The sequence below is a fragment of the Ictalurus punctatus genome, chromosome 3 (genome assembly GCF_001660625.3).
Source record: "Ictalurus punctatus breed USDA103 chromosome 3, Coco_2.0, whole genome shotgun sequence".
Classification (NCBI taxonomy): domain Eukaryota; kingdom Metazoa; phylum Chordata; class Actinopteri; order Siluriformes; family Ictaluridae; genus Ictalurus; species Ictalurus punctatus.
The window spans coordinates 33450755-33465421 of NC_030418.2; the positions used below are offsets into that span (position 1 = coordinate 33450755).

Genomic DNA, 14667 nt, shown 5'->3' on the forward strand with positions numbered 1-14667 from the left:
GAGATGAGACGCTTTAAAATGCAGCTCAACGTCCTATACCGGTGCATTAGGCCCCACACAGAACACGGGGTGAGCGCCCCCTGCTGGCCTCACTAACACCACTTCCGGCAGCAACCTTACTTTCCCATCCAGATTCTAGCCAGGCTCAACGCTGCTTAGCTTTAATAGAACACCAGGCGAGAACCGCAGGGAGACATATCTCTGGCAACGAGAAATAGAATAATGATAAATAAAACAGTTGGTATCGATTACAGAATGAAACAGAGTCGCAAGCAGCGGCTTGCTTTTACAGGAGCTTTCTTTAATGCTGCACAGACATATTGCTGCTTATACTGTAAAAAAAAGTACGGTAAAAAATAATAATAATAATAATAATTCCTAGAACCTTCAAGCAGCTCTCTTTAACAAGTCTGTAGCGCTTAGTCTAACAACAGCACTGGCTTGTTTTCCTCCTGATGTCTTTTCCCTGTGCACCGCGCGCTCCGTGCGAGTCATGCACAGACTGATGGTTTTCCTCGACCGTCTGGTTAAACGACTGAAACTCTGGGAGCTGAGAAAGCAGGTGGGACAGTGAAGAACATTTCGGAATATCCTTTGACAAGTCATTCTGCAAAAGGTTTAACATCATGTTATGATTCTGCTCTATAAAAACACACACACGCACACATCTTCTGTTTCTCATGGCTCTCTCACGCTGTTATGTGGCGGTGAGAAGAGGAAGAACTCCTGCACTCTCTCCTGCTCTATCTGTCGACGCGTGGATCCTCCGCTGGCTCCGTGGACTCCGGAATATGGACTGGAACGATCGTCGCTGCCAAGATTTATTATAGCGCTGTCTCCGAGGCGGAAAAAATAAATAAATAAAAAATCTCTGCGCAGCGTTTTTCCGCTTCACCCACTTCTGGGGCTGATGTGAACTTTTATGGAAGTTTATTCAGTTAAAGTTCAAGTTTGTTAGAGGAATCTGTGATGTGTGTGTCTTGACCTGGAATGGGATCCTTCACTGCTGAAGGATTTCCCATCGGCTCTTCAGATATCGTACGTGTCTGCAGCGTCGTTTCAAATTGAGACGTGACGCCGCTCGGTTAAATCAGACATGTCCCTGCCGTTAATAGTGCAGACACACACACACACACACACGTCCTCTCTGAAATTGTCTACAGAATGTGAAATGCCTAGTTATATGAGAACGTACGATCGCTGGAAATGCCAAGAGACTCCGATTCAATTCGATCGTATTTGCATTAGCGCTGTTAACAACGGACGTCGTCTCAAAGCAGCTGGACAGAACGGATAAACGCAGGATGCAGATTTGAAGCGAGCCGGTGGCGACGGTGTCGAGGAAAATCTCCCTAAGATGTCTTCTCTAAGTAAAGCTACTCTGAGCATTCAATCGCCCGATCGAGTTCTATCGGATCAGACGGTGATCCGGATCTAATCGACGTCTCTGGGAGGTTATCGATGAAACTCGGTGCAGTAGCTGACGTCAAGAGTGTGACCAGCATTATGAGTGTGACCTATTGCGTTCTGATTGACCCCTATTGAATCTAAAACGGACACTACCGCTGTTCTCAGAGGGTCTTTTGGGTATATGGCCCTGGGGGTCTGTAAATAATAATCAGCGGAATCGAGTTATTTTTTGTTGCTACATATGTTATACAGGTATATAGAACTATAAAAGAGTTGAATTTATGACTAGGTTTTCGCGTGACGCTTCGATTGTGACTATGCATGAGTGCAACACCTCCTCCTCTGCCTGTTAGACGAGGCTGATCTATAAACGGTATATAAGGAGGACTGGCTTCGTACTCGTTTGGTTTAATCCAAGCTGTGCATTCAGTGTGGTCTAGTTTTATGTTAATTAGGTTACTCAGACAAACTTTCTGAAATGTTGTCTGTATTTGTTTAGCTCGGGGAACAGAGACAGTCTCGATAGGATGGACTGCAAACGCTGAATTATGATTGGAAGATCGATTATGATAAGTGATGTTAGTGTTGGAGGTTGTACTTACGGCAGGTAGTCACATGGTGTGTAGGGTCTTGGAGATGCGAGTCTGCTGGGGTGCAGGGACTAACCTCGGACGCTCACAGAACAGATTCCGGTTATTAACAAAGAGCAGATTCTGTTCATTATACCATGATATTATCCACTCATTTGAGGTGAAAAGTCCAGGTCTGTGTGTCTGGGGAGAGGTCCAGACACGATGATCTCTATCGCAGGCGATCTGCTTCGTACCGTCTCGATCGGGCTGCCGAAGTCCATCTTCAGGATTTTCATCTGCCGCGGCTTGATGTCGTTCACCCCCACGTGCAGTACGACAGCTCCGATGCTCTCATCTTCCTTCAGTTTCACCACTGCTTCCTGCATCACTGCTTCCTGTGTCACTGCTTCCTGTTTCACCACTGCTTCCTGCGTCACTGCTTCCTGTTTCACCGCTGCTTCCTGTGTCACTGCTTCCTGCGCCACCTCTGCTTCCTGCGTCACTGCTTCCTGTCTCACCACTGCTTCCTGTGTCACTGCTTCCTGCGTCACCGCTGCTCCCTCCGTCACTGCTTCCTGCGTCACCGCCGCTTCCTGCATCACTGCTTCCTGCGTCACTGCTTCCTGTGTCACTGCTTCCTGCGTCATCTCTGCTTCCTGCGTCACTGCTTCCTGCGTCACCGCTGCTTCCTCCCTCACTGCTTCCTGCGTCACCGCCGCTTCCTGCATCACTGCTTCCTGCGTCACCTCTGCTTCCTGCGTCACTGCTTCCTGTCTCACCACCGCTTCCTGCGTCAAGAGTCCCGACCTTACTGAGATTCTGAGAAACAGCACTAGTCCAGGATCTTCACCTTTCTGAAAGTGTCCCTTTGTCCTTCACAGAGTGACGATTCTTACATTGTTTTTGATGTTTTTGATGATGCCTGATGATTTAAAAAGCTGTTGTGTGGAAAATGGTCTATTACATAAGGGACCTGAGACATCGCTCGCCTCCTCGGTCTAAAAACAAATATATTTTCACCTGCCTAGTTTTTAATCCAGTGGGCTCAGAGGTCAAATGTGAGGCAGTCTGGGAAAACCCATCATACCATGTCGCCTCGGCTGAATTCTGGCAAACATACAAAAATAATTGAAATGCCTGTTTATTCTGCTGCTATGAAGTAAGCGAGACCAGGACAAACTAACGTGTTTTACAGTTAGTAAAGCTCCCCAATATTGAACCATGAATGTCCAATTTGTCCGTGTGAAAGGTTACCTCGGACCGCCACACAATCAACAATCAAATGAAACCTCGGCGTTGTCATCGGCGTGAGCGAGAAAGTTTTGCGTGTGAGAAAGTTTAGTCACACTGCAGTGTTTCCTGACTCACTGATGCGCTACAGAGCCGTTCAGCAGGTCTGCCGGAGCAGATTAACACAGCGTTTCACAGCACCGTGGCCTCTAGTGGAGCAGAATATTGTTGTGTGGCCGCTCTGTTTGTGTCCTTGATTTGTCCTCTGTGCTGCCGAAAGCTACATGTAGCTCAGCTATGTACATTACGGCACATCCCCACGGCAGCCTGTTTGCTTTTAAAGCCCTTCAGCACATTTGTGTTATTATGTGTAATCTAGAGCCTGCGCGGAGTCTAATCACACACACACACAGCATGCCTGCGAGGAGACGATACAGCTTGCAGGAGTATTAATGGTCTGCATCTGAATATTACACAAACACATGCCGGACTCCCACCTCCGCAGAAATGAAAAACACTAATGTACAGTATACTAAAGATAGTCACGAGTCATTACTGATCACAGACACGGCCTGGGAATCAGCAATAGGTCTGGCTACACATGGGGGCTTTTAGAAATGGAAATAGACTTTCAGTTTCTATAGAAATGAATAGAAATGTTTATGGCTGGAGATAGAAATCACATATCCAGTCTTTATATATACAGATATTTAGCAATAAAAGGCCTCAGTTAGAAAGACTTGTGAAAAAGAATCCTAAATGTTCCTATATATAATTTATAAGACATCCATTTGAATTAAAAAAAAAAAAACCTTCCTAAATCCAACCTGTCTGTCTGTCTGTCTGTCTGTCTGTCTGTCAATCAGATTAAAATCACTCACATTTACAGAACGCTCTAAATGTTCTTATGTGGCAGGACACAGGCCATTTTGCTTGAACTAAACGATGTGATGAGTGATTCTGAGTCTGAGACGGCTGAAGTTCAGCTTTTACTTTACGTTACATAGACAGAGTCTGTCTGACAGAGTCCATCTATCTATCTATCTATCTATCTATCTATCTATCTATCTCCCTCTATCTATCTATCTCTCTCTCTCTATCTCTCTCTATCTCTCTCTGTCTAGCTACAGTATCAATCTATCTGTCTGTCTATCTATCTATCTCCCGCTATCTATCTATCTATCTATCTATCTCTCTCTCTCTCTCTCTATCTAGCTACAGTATCTATTTATCTATCTATCTATCTCTCTATCTCTCTCTCTGTCTAGCTACAGTATCAATCTATCTATCTTGCGCTCTATCTAGCTACAGTATCTATCTATCTGTCTGTCTGTCTATTTATCTATCAGACTGTCATCCATTTGTTTATCTATCTATCTCTCTCTCTCTCTCTCTCTATCTACACTATCTATCTCTCTCTATATATATACAGTATCTATCTATCTATCTATATCTATCTCTATCTATCTATCTACAGTATCTATCTCTATCTATCTATCTATCTCTCTCTATCTCCCTCTATCTATCTATCTATCTATCTCTCTCTGTCTAGCTACAGTATCAATCTATCTATCTATCTCGCGCTCTATCTAGCTACAGTATCTATCTGTCTGTCTATCTATCTATCTATCTCTATCTCCCTCTATCTATCTATCTCTCTCTATCTAGCTACAGTATCTATTTATCTATCTCTCTATCTCTCTCTGTCTAGCTACAGTATCAATCTATCTATCTTGCGCTCTATCTAGCTACAGTATCTATCTATCTGTCTATTTATCTATCAGACTGTCATCCATTTGTTTATCTATCTATCTATCTCTCTCTCTCTATCTACACTATCTATCTATCTATATCTATCTCTCTCTCTATATATACAGTATCTATCTATCTATATCTATCTCTATCTAGCTATCTACAGTATCTATCTCTATCTATCTATCTCTCTATCTATCTATTTGTGTCTGACTGTCATCCGTTTTTGTCTATCTATCTATCTATCTCTCTATCTACCTACAGTATCTATCTATCTATCTATCTATCTGTCTGTGCTGACTGTCTCTTTTTTCTCCTTTCTTTGTGCGCTTGAGCAGTGATCAGTGTTTGAGCACCAAACATTTCGTTCGTCCGTATATTGTTCCACGGTCGTACTCGTTTTTGCAAATCGTCCCTAACGTGAGAACGAGTCCACGGACGATCTGATCCTTGGCGCACTTCATAAACCAGTCGCCACAGCCTCTACAACTGCACTTCCTACATCACCCTTCCTTTGGCTTTTTTTTTTTTTTTTAATGAACTCTTTCACCCCAGCAGTGGAGGATATTTCTTTCCTCTCGTCTCCTCCGCTAGTCACGGAGCCGCACTGCCGAAAGTGGCTTGTTGTTTTAATACCGAGCGCCAGCTCCGTTAACTCACAGCAGGCCTCGCCATGTTATTAAATGATTTCTAATTGGATTTGCAGGTTGCATTATTCATTTAGCCTACATCACTATTACAAAGGGAATGCAAAAGCGGAGGAAGGCCGTGCTGTAAATAGAGGCCCGGGTGGAGTTCCGGCTACGACCGGTTAATATTCAAGAAACACGGGCCAATTCAGCAATTCAATTAAGTGTTAACAGCGGGGGGGCGGGGTTGGTGGTGGGGGGCGGGGTCTTAAGGGACGTTAAACATTAATGCTCTTGAACTGGGTTTGGAGAACGGAGAAACAAAACGGAAGTTCGATTAACATGTCACTGCTTCAAAACCACACACACACACACACACACTGATGAACTTAACCTGGCTCTTTCCTTTCTCCCAGATATACTGGCTCGTATGAAGGAACACGTGGGAGAACAGGATTTTATCCGGCGATTTGAGTCACGCTAATTAAACTGAAATGTATTCCTAGTAACCCAAAATGAATCGGGTCATAATTAACAGCACCCTAACGCCGTTCCCTCTTTCCCTGTCTGTCTGTCTGTCTGTATCTCAGAGCACCTGGGTGTTCGTCTGGAGGAGTACATGTCCAGGTTTCGGAAGGTGCGGATAGTGCGCACTAAGAAGCGCGAGGGTTTGATACGCACGCGCCTCCTGGGAGCGTCCGTGGCGAAAGGGGAAGTCCTCACCTTCTTAGACTCGCACTGCGAAGCCAACGTCAACTGGCTGCCTCCTCTGCTCGGTACGTACGCCGATTATAATTTATTTATTTGTTGTTGTTGGTTTTTTTAAATAGAAGAAGAGAAAGAGGAGGGAGGTCACAGCACCAGATGCACATTTCTGTCTCCTTCTGCTTTTCAATTAAAAAAAAAAAAAAGTCTCGACCGAAAAAAAAAATATCACACTTATCTCTCTCCTCCAAATCGAACAATTTCACAAATCAAATGCCTTTCTTGGTCACTCCTGCAGTGGGCTGATAACAAAAGAATCATGAGGTGGCCTATTCCTTTTTCTATTTATTTTTCTCTTTCAAATATTCTCTCTCTCTCTCTCTCTCTCTCTCTCTCTCTCTCTCTCTCTCTCTCTGTGCTGCTTACTCACAAAAAACCTTTCCCTCTCCTCCAGTCGTACATGTCAGGGCTCTGAAAACGCCATTTCGTGTCCCGTCGAGACGAGCGCGTGCGCCTCGGACCAAAACCCGTCCCTCCTAATCGCCTGTAATCACAGCCGTCTTCTGTCTAGACGTTTGTACTCATTCCAAGCTCGAAACAAGCTCGTGTTTTTCTATTCGCAAACCGTTCTGCTCATTGACGGCATTTCTTTCTAGAAAGACGTTAATAAATGTGCCACAAGGATAAGAGTAGGGTGGTGTGAAACGAGTGAACATGTCTAGAAACCGCCGTGATGATCGAATATTCGGTGAATTGTAATCATATAGTAGGAAATGCTTCGTAAATCGGACTATATTCAAGATATTTTCATTTTCAAAGATGCTTTTTTTTTTCTTCTTCCCCTTCTTCTTTTTTTGCAGGGTGAAAACAGACCCGTTTATGAACACTTTATGAGTCCGAGACCCAACAGCACAGCACGACATTTTAGAAAACCAATTCTTGCTCTTATAATTCACTGCAGACCCCTGCTATGTTTCTGCGAGCAGGAGGCGGGGCTGACGTCAGAGCGGCACGTCTCACTCACGGGTCTGTCACTTCATTTGTACATTCCCGTCACGTAGACATTTCGCCATGGAGTCGTAACATTTGCGTGGATTTTTTGTGCTTTCAAGTGAAATCCTTCTTCTTCTTCTTCTCTTCTTCTTCTTCTTCTTCTTCTTCTTCTTCTTCTTCTTCTTCTTCTTATTATTATTATTATTATTAGGGCCTAGCACAGAAGGTGCATAGGCACCCTGTTGTTATTCTACCTTCTGGCTAGGGTGTCTATGGCAGCACGTAGAACCGTCTGGTCGAAGTGCTTCGGATGCTCTAGCGCCACCATCGGGTCAAATTTGGGGCTGATTTGGAAGTACATTGATGGTCTTAACTTTTAAACCGTGTGTCCAAAGTTTAAAAGCCCGGGATTCCCTGGGTCAAGACGAATGCAGAGTGCCCCGTGACCTCGATACTGCCTAATTAGATTTTCCGCCGTCTTGGATTTTGTCGAAAACTTTCTCTGCTAGTCCTCCTATAAATTTTGTCCAATCATCACCCGATTTAGCACATGCCCATCTTCAGAGTAAGCCTCACAAAAGTTATCAAAAGAATTTTAAATACAGCAATGCCATCTTGCTGCCCATTTGTCCATCTAGACCTTTCCTCCTACAGTCAGAGAATCCCACCACTGTCCATGTGAGTGAAACGACATCCAAATGCTGCTTGCAGCTTTAATAATAATAATAATAATAATAATTATTATTATTATTATTATTATTATTATTATTATTATTATTAATATTCCATCCATCAATCTTCTATACCGCTTATCCTTCCTTCAGGGTCATAGGGAAACTTGGAGCCTATCCCAGCGAGCATGGGGCACAAGGCGGGGTACACAATGGACAGGGAGCCAATCCATCACAGGGCACAATCACATACACACTCACACACCCATTCATACACTACGGACACTTTAGACACGCCGATCAGCCGACCATGCATGTGTTTGGACTGGGGGAGGAAACCGGAGTACCCGGAGGAAACCCCCGCAGCACGGGGAGAACTCCGCACACACAGAGCCACGGTCGGAATCAAACCCCCGACCCTGTAGGTGTGAGGGAACGTGCTAACCGCTAGCTAACCGCTAATCCACCATGCTTCCTTCACAGGTATTCATTTGGTGGAATTCGTTCCAGCAGTCCTAACACACACACACACACACACACACACACACTACCACATCTGCTTATTTACACTCTCACGTGCACTATTTATATTCGCCATTCACATTTCTTATTCTCTGGTCCAGGGTTTAATACTTCAGACACTGAAGTACGTGCACGCTTTACAGTGTGCTTTTACCGCACAGCTGAATGCCAAGCGTCGTGCAGACACACTCATCACTCACAAAGTCCTAATTAGTTAATTGATCTAAAGAAATATCACTTGGACCAGACATTGGAGATCTATTTTAGATTGCCCATTAGTCCTCTCAGACTTCACTACAGCCATGCTCCAAATAAACTGACCCACACACACACACACATTTGCTTTATCGCTCCAATTCAACCCGATGCCGTCCACCCACACAGTGAGACGAGGCCGTTGAGTCCATTTGTGCTGTTTTCTTCTTCTTTTTTTTTTTTTTCCACACTCCTCATTCTTAATTGGAAATTTTCTCCCTGCCGTCCTTTGGAGACTGCAACAGAGTAAACATCCTGAGTATTCAGATCAACACCGCTTAAGAGCCGTGTCTGAAATGGAGAGATGGAAAGAAAAAACCCGGCGCATTCAGCCCGAGGAAGCACGAGCGGGTTTTCTTTGTTTGTTTGTTTGTTTGTTTTGGTTTTTTTTTTGTAAAGCCAGCGCAAAGACCAAAGACAGTCAAAAATCAATAGATGCGTCCATACTGGCGCGAGCATGAAGCCTGTTTGTGTTTAAGCTATTCAGGAGAAGCCCGTTTCCTGTCCGTCACACTGCGCACGCGCGCACACGGCGCAGTCTCCACAAACAATCCTCCTGTTGATACAAATCTCTGAGCAAACAGATTTGATTTATTAATCAAGCTATACGATTATAGCGAGGGCTTCTCGCACACTCGAGCCGACCCCGGTCCGACTCTCAGATGCAAGACAAACAGCAGCCGATGGACGCGAAGGACATGAAAGCACTAGCGTAAATTTCTTCCGCGTCCTTCGTTGGCGTTTTCCAGCTTCGTGTTCGGACACCCGAACATCTATACACGCTGCATGTGTGTCACTGCGTCCGGACACGTGTTCGCATCTCTCCGTGTCTCACGCTCGAGCGGTAGCGTCGAGGGAGGGTTTCGGGGTGACAGATCTGGGCCAGCTTATCCGTGGCTGACTCGCTGGAGGCCGAGGGTCTCCGTGTCCGTGCCTCCGTGGACCAAACCCACTTCGATGCTCTGTAATTGTTTCTAATCGCCAGGCAGCTTCAATTTCTCAGAGCCTCCCCACTGGGGCGAGTCAAGCTAAAGAGGCCAAGCGAGCTAGAAACGGACCGAGACTCCCCAGACATCCAGGCAGTCGTCACACCTTCCCTCCGTTTCACACCCCCACCCCCCTCTCCCTTACCTTCCTACACTGCAGACAAAACGCAAGGGATATAGATGACACATGTGGGCCTGGCTAACATTGCTTCACTTCCTCTCTCTCTCTCTCTCTCTCTCTTTTTAATCCCTCAGACCAGATAGCCCAGAACCCCAAGACCATCGTGTGTCCCATGATTGACGTCATCGACCACAACCACTTCGGATACGAGGCTCAAGCTGGGGATGCTATGCGAGGAGCTTTTGATTGGGAGATGTACTACAAACGCATTCCTATCCCTCCTGAGCTCCAGGGACCTGACCCCAGCGACCCTTACGAGTGAGTACACACACACACACACTCTCTTACATCTTATCCGTTCTTAACTCTAATATAAGAAAAGGGATTGATAAATGTAAAATGGAGCTCAGGACGGCTCTGTCGTTTTTCAGCTACACCTAATACCTTTTTTCATACATCTTTGTCACTAGCTTGTTAGCTATCTATCTAAGTTTGGATTAACCTCTGGGTTTAGTAGTTAGTGCAGAGTCCTTTATAAGCTGCACAGGGTTTATTCATGTAGAACTAAGCAATAATCCAGAGTTTTTGCCAGTATTAGCAGTTAGATAGACATCATTTCTTCAAATTCGACATCACCAGTGCGTTTATTTCAGCTGTCTCAACAAAACAATTGGGATTGGTAATATAGAGGAGGCGGAGCTTGGTTCATCTTCACTCCATATATAGCACAGATCACATATCTGGTGAAGACATCACTGAGAACAGAGCACGGTTAAAGAACTGTGTGTTTGCTGTGTGCGCTCGGGAGGAGAAGTCGCCGGAGTGGGCGTTGTCCCCCCCCCCCCCCCCCCCCCTTTAACGGAACAAACAGGTGGACGAAAATGAAGCTTGCTGAACAAAGAAAGGTTACTGGCATGGTATATACTGCATCCGTTCATCTTCAGTGCTTTCAATGAGTCATTTGTTTATATTTTGGGAAATACAGCCAGCACGTTTGTTCATAAAATAATAAAATGCAGGAGCAGGTGGGATTAGTCAAACTGTCCATAGGAACGTAGGAACCCACACACACACACACACACACACACACACACAAACACTCTACTATTTTGGAGTCAAAAGTGCTAACACGTTCAATAGTCTTCAAATAGTCTTCATTATAGCCAGATACTAATCATCAATGCTTTTACACATTCTAATGAAACTGTTGTCGCCATTCAGCCGTGTTAGAGCTAAGTCAGGAATCTTACGCAGCTGTATTAACGTACATGTGCAGGCGCGCTAATTTGTTCCACTTGGGGACATCTTTTTGTAATATCTTTCTGAAATACAGGTCTTACTAAATTCCAGCATCTGCTGTCAGGTATTTGAGTCTTTTCTCTAACAGCTGCTCTGACAGCAGCACAGCTGCAAATCACAGGCTTATACTGTATCAGTGCGCTCGGTCTAACACGCTACGGTTTCTATAGTAACCGCTCGTTCACGGAGACTCGTACGGCGGACGCTCCAGATGAACGGCGACATGTATATGGAAGGAGTCTCCAGTGTCAGCACTATGTGACAGTCAGAGGTGAGGATTTCTGACACTAGAGGGAGAAAACAAGGGAGGACGGTCATGTTGCTGTTTTCTTTTACAGATAAAAGCCGACGTTTCGTCGATTTGCCCGTGTTTCTAAATGTTGCAGAAATTCGATCTGTAACAAGCACTAATACAGGCCCATTGGGGCAGGAATCCTGCTGCCCAACGCTCACATGAACCAGTTAATAGTAACAGAAGAGTTGATAAGAGAGCTGCCAAATTGGGCTAGGTCAAAATACTCTGTGGCTACCAAAATCTCGTCTTGGTATATAATTTGAATTAAATCTGATCGATTTGCACAAGAAAAGGCAAAGTGAAAGTGCAGACAGTGTACAGAACCTGTAGCACAGGTCAAGTGTTTGGTAGGTCCTATAGCACAGGTCAAGTGTTTGGTAGGTCCTATAGCACAGGTCAAGTGTTTGGTAGGTCCTGTATCACAAGTCAAGTGTTTGGTAGGTCCGATAGCACAGGTCAAGTGTTTGGTAGGTCCGATAGCACAGGTCAAGTGTTTGGTAGGTCCGATAGCACAGGTCAAGTGTTTGGTAGGTCCGGTAGCACAGGTCAAGTGTTTGGTAGGTCCGGTAGCACAGGTCAAGTGTTTGGTAGGTCCTGTAGCACAGGTCAAGTGTTTGGTAGGTCCTGTAGCACAGGTCAAGTGTTTGGTAGGTCCTGTAGCACAGGTCAAGTGTTTGGTAGGTCCTGTAGCACAGGTCAATTGTTTGGTAGGTCCTGTAGCACAGGTCAAGTGTTTGGTAGGTCCTATAGCACAGGTCAAGTGTTTGGTAGGTCCTATAGCATAGGTCAAGTGTTTGGTAGGTCCTGTAGCACAGGTAAATTGTTTGGTAGGTCCTGTAGCACAGGTCAAGTGTTTGGTAGGTCCTATAGCATAGGTCAAGTGTTTGGTAGGTCCTGTAGCACAGGTAAATTGTTTGGTAGGTCCTGTAGCACAGGTCAAGTGTTTGGTAGGTCCTATAGCACAGGTCAAGTGTTTGGTAGGTCCGATATCACAGGTCAAGTGTTTGGTAGGTCCGATAGCACAGGTCAAGTGTTTGGTAGGTCCTGTAGCATGGATCAGTGGTAGCTCTGTGGTTAAGACATCAGACTACTGAACAGAAGGTCGTGAGCTCCAATCCCAGTGGTGGCTTGACGGTTAAGGCTCTGGGTTAGTGACCGGAAGGTCAGGGGTTCAATCCCCAGCACTTCTAAGGTGCCACTACTCTCTCTGCTCTCTATCATAACATGCCGGGATATGTGAAGAAAAAAGAATTTCACTGTAATGTATATGTGATCAATAAAGACTCATCATGTTCAGCTGTATAAATGTAAGTCGCTCTGGATAAGGGCATCTACCAAATGCCCTAAAATATGAATGGAAATCTAAAATCTATGGCCACTGTGGCAAAACATTTTACCCGTTTGATTAAAGATTTCACTCTAAAAATCACCATTATTAAAAATTTTTATTTCAAACTGATATTTATTTTCTCCTAGAGGTTTCAGAACACCTCTATTTGTTCATTTAAATACAAACACAAATACAGTAGGCTTTCAGTCAGGAAATAACTAAATGTTCCTTAATTATATTAGCCTAGAACGATATTTTCCTAAGAGCATTCATATCATGTTTACATTCTCCAAAGTGAAAAATCCTCAGTGTTCAATATTTCACGTATTAACGTCCTAACGAAGTATAAAGACGAATAAATACTGTATACGAGCCTTGTAGAGAACGGGGTTTATTTCCAACAGGCACGTCTTAGGCTCTCGAAGGTCCTTCAGAAGTGCACGATGCGGGTTTATATCCCGGGAATATATAATACACATACTGTATATAGAACAAGGAACGATTATTTTGCGTACTCGTATTAGCTTTCTATAACGGATTAAACAAAACGGTAGTAAGTAAGATCTGACGCGAATACAGTGACACTCTAATCTCACTGGATATTCAGCGGCGCTTCCGCAGACGCCGTCAGGTGTTTTAATACGCCGCGTTTGCGACAAACACCTCCAGCTCCCTTCTCCTCTCATTCGATGCCACTTCTCAAAGGAGAAAATAACTTCCATGTCTGATCATGTCAGGTGTCACATTTGTTTGAATTCATTTCTTTTATTTTATTTATTTTTTTTCTTCTCTTTGTTGTGCCAGCCGCACATTAGTTTTATATTATTTTATTTTTTTTTCCCCCTCCAGACTGAGCTCGGTATCACGGCGCCTGCATCAGGTCAGGCTTTTGATCATGCCAGGGAAAAGGAGTTGCTGTTTCAGCCTCATTAAAAACACACCGAGCAGTGCAAATGGAAGACACACAAAATGTCAGCGAGGTGTGTGGGCTCTGGTTAAGAGAGTCTGCAGAGCACTGATAGAATTCACAGCAGGATGTGAGGAGCCTGTCCCGGCTTTGCGTACTGTTTCATGTCACCGCTGCATCCTATTGGCCTTTATTCACGCTGACACGCAGAGAAAGGGGGTGTGTGTGTGTGTGTGGGCATGGATCTTTCTAGATCTTGATTTATTTTAATTCAGTAAATTAATGGGCTCCTATTTTTTTCTGATCTCTCTCTCTCTCATTAAATGGAAAAAAATATCCCGTTTATTCCATGTAAACTGTAAGTCCTGTCTCACAATGCATCATTTTTCAGCAGATGTGTGTTTGGATATGAGCACAGGTTTGAAAGGAACGTTCTGGCAAAGGACTAGAGTATAATGTTAGTCTATAGAGCTGTATTGCTTCTGTGAGCTTTAGCATTTTTTAGCAGAATTCAAACGCTTTATCGTTTTACATTAAAGCATTCGGCAGACGCGCTTATCCAGAGCAACTTATATTATCTCATTTGTACATCTGAGCAGTTGAGGGTTAAGGGCCTTGCTCAAGGGCCCAGCAGTGGTAGCTTGGCAGTGCTGGGGCTTGACCTCCTGATCAATAATCCAGAGCCTTTACCCACTGCCCCATTTTATCAGCTTTACATCTCGTCACTACACAATATAACATGTACGATGCGTTTCTTTTGGGTTGTTTTTTTTTTTTCTTCTTTTCATAACACATTACACAGTCCTGAGACCCGATCAGCCGATCCAGTTCATGACCTTTATCGTGTGTGGAATTAATTCCGCTTTATTTGAAAATGCCGGTAGAAGGCAGTGCAGCTGGTGCGGTAAATACGAAGATGTGAAGTTAATTGTGTTGTAGCGTGCAGCAAGAGGCAGGACGCAAGTGCTTTACTGGGACGAATCCAAGAAT

General features: G+C 44.4%; 1 protein-coding gene across 1 annotated transcript in view; it reads left to right on the forward strand.

Annotated features, from left to right (window-relative positions):
- galntl6 (polypeptide N-acetylgalactosaminyltransferase like 6) overlaps positions 1–14667 on the forward strand; it is a 253498-nt gene that overhangs the window by 186153 nt on the left and 52678 nt on the right. Inside the window, exons 6-7 of the mRNA XM_017464226.3 lie at positions 6184–6369; positions 9981–10164. Coding sequence (XP_017319715.1) covers positions 6184–6369; positions 9981–10164 — 370 coding nt within the window. The remainder of the gene's footprint in view (positions 1–6183; positions 6370–9980; positions 10165–14667) is intronic.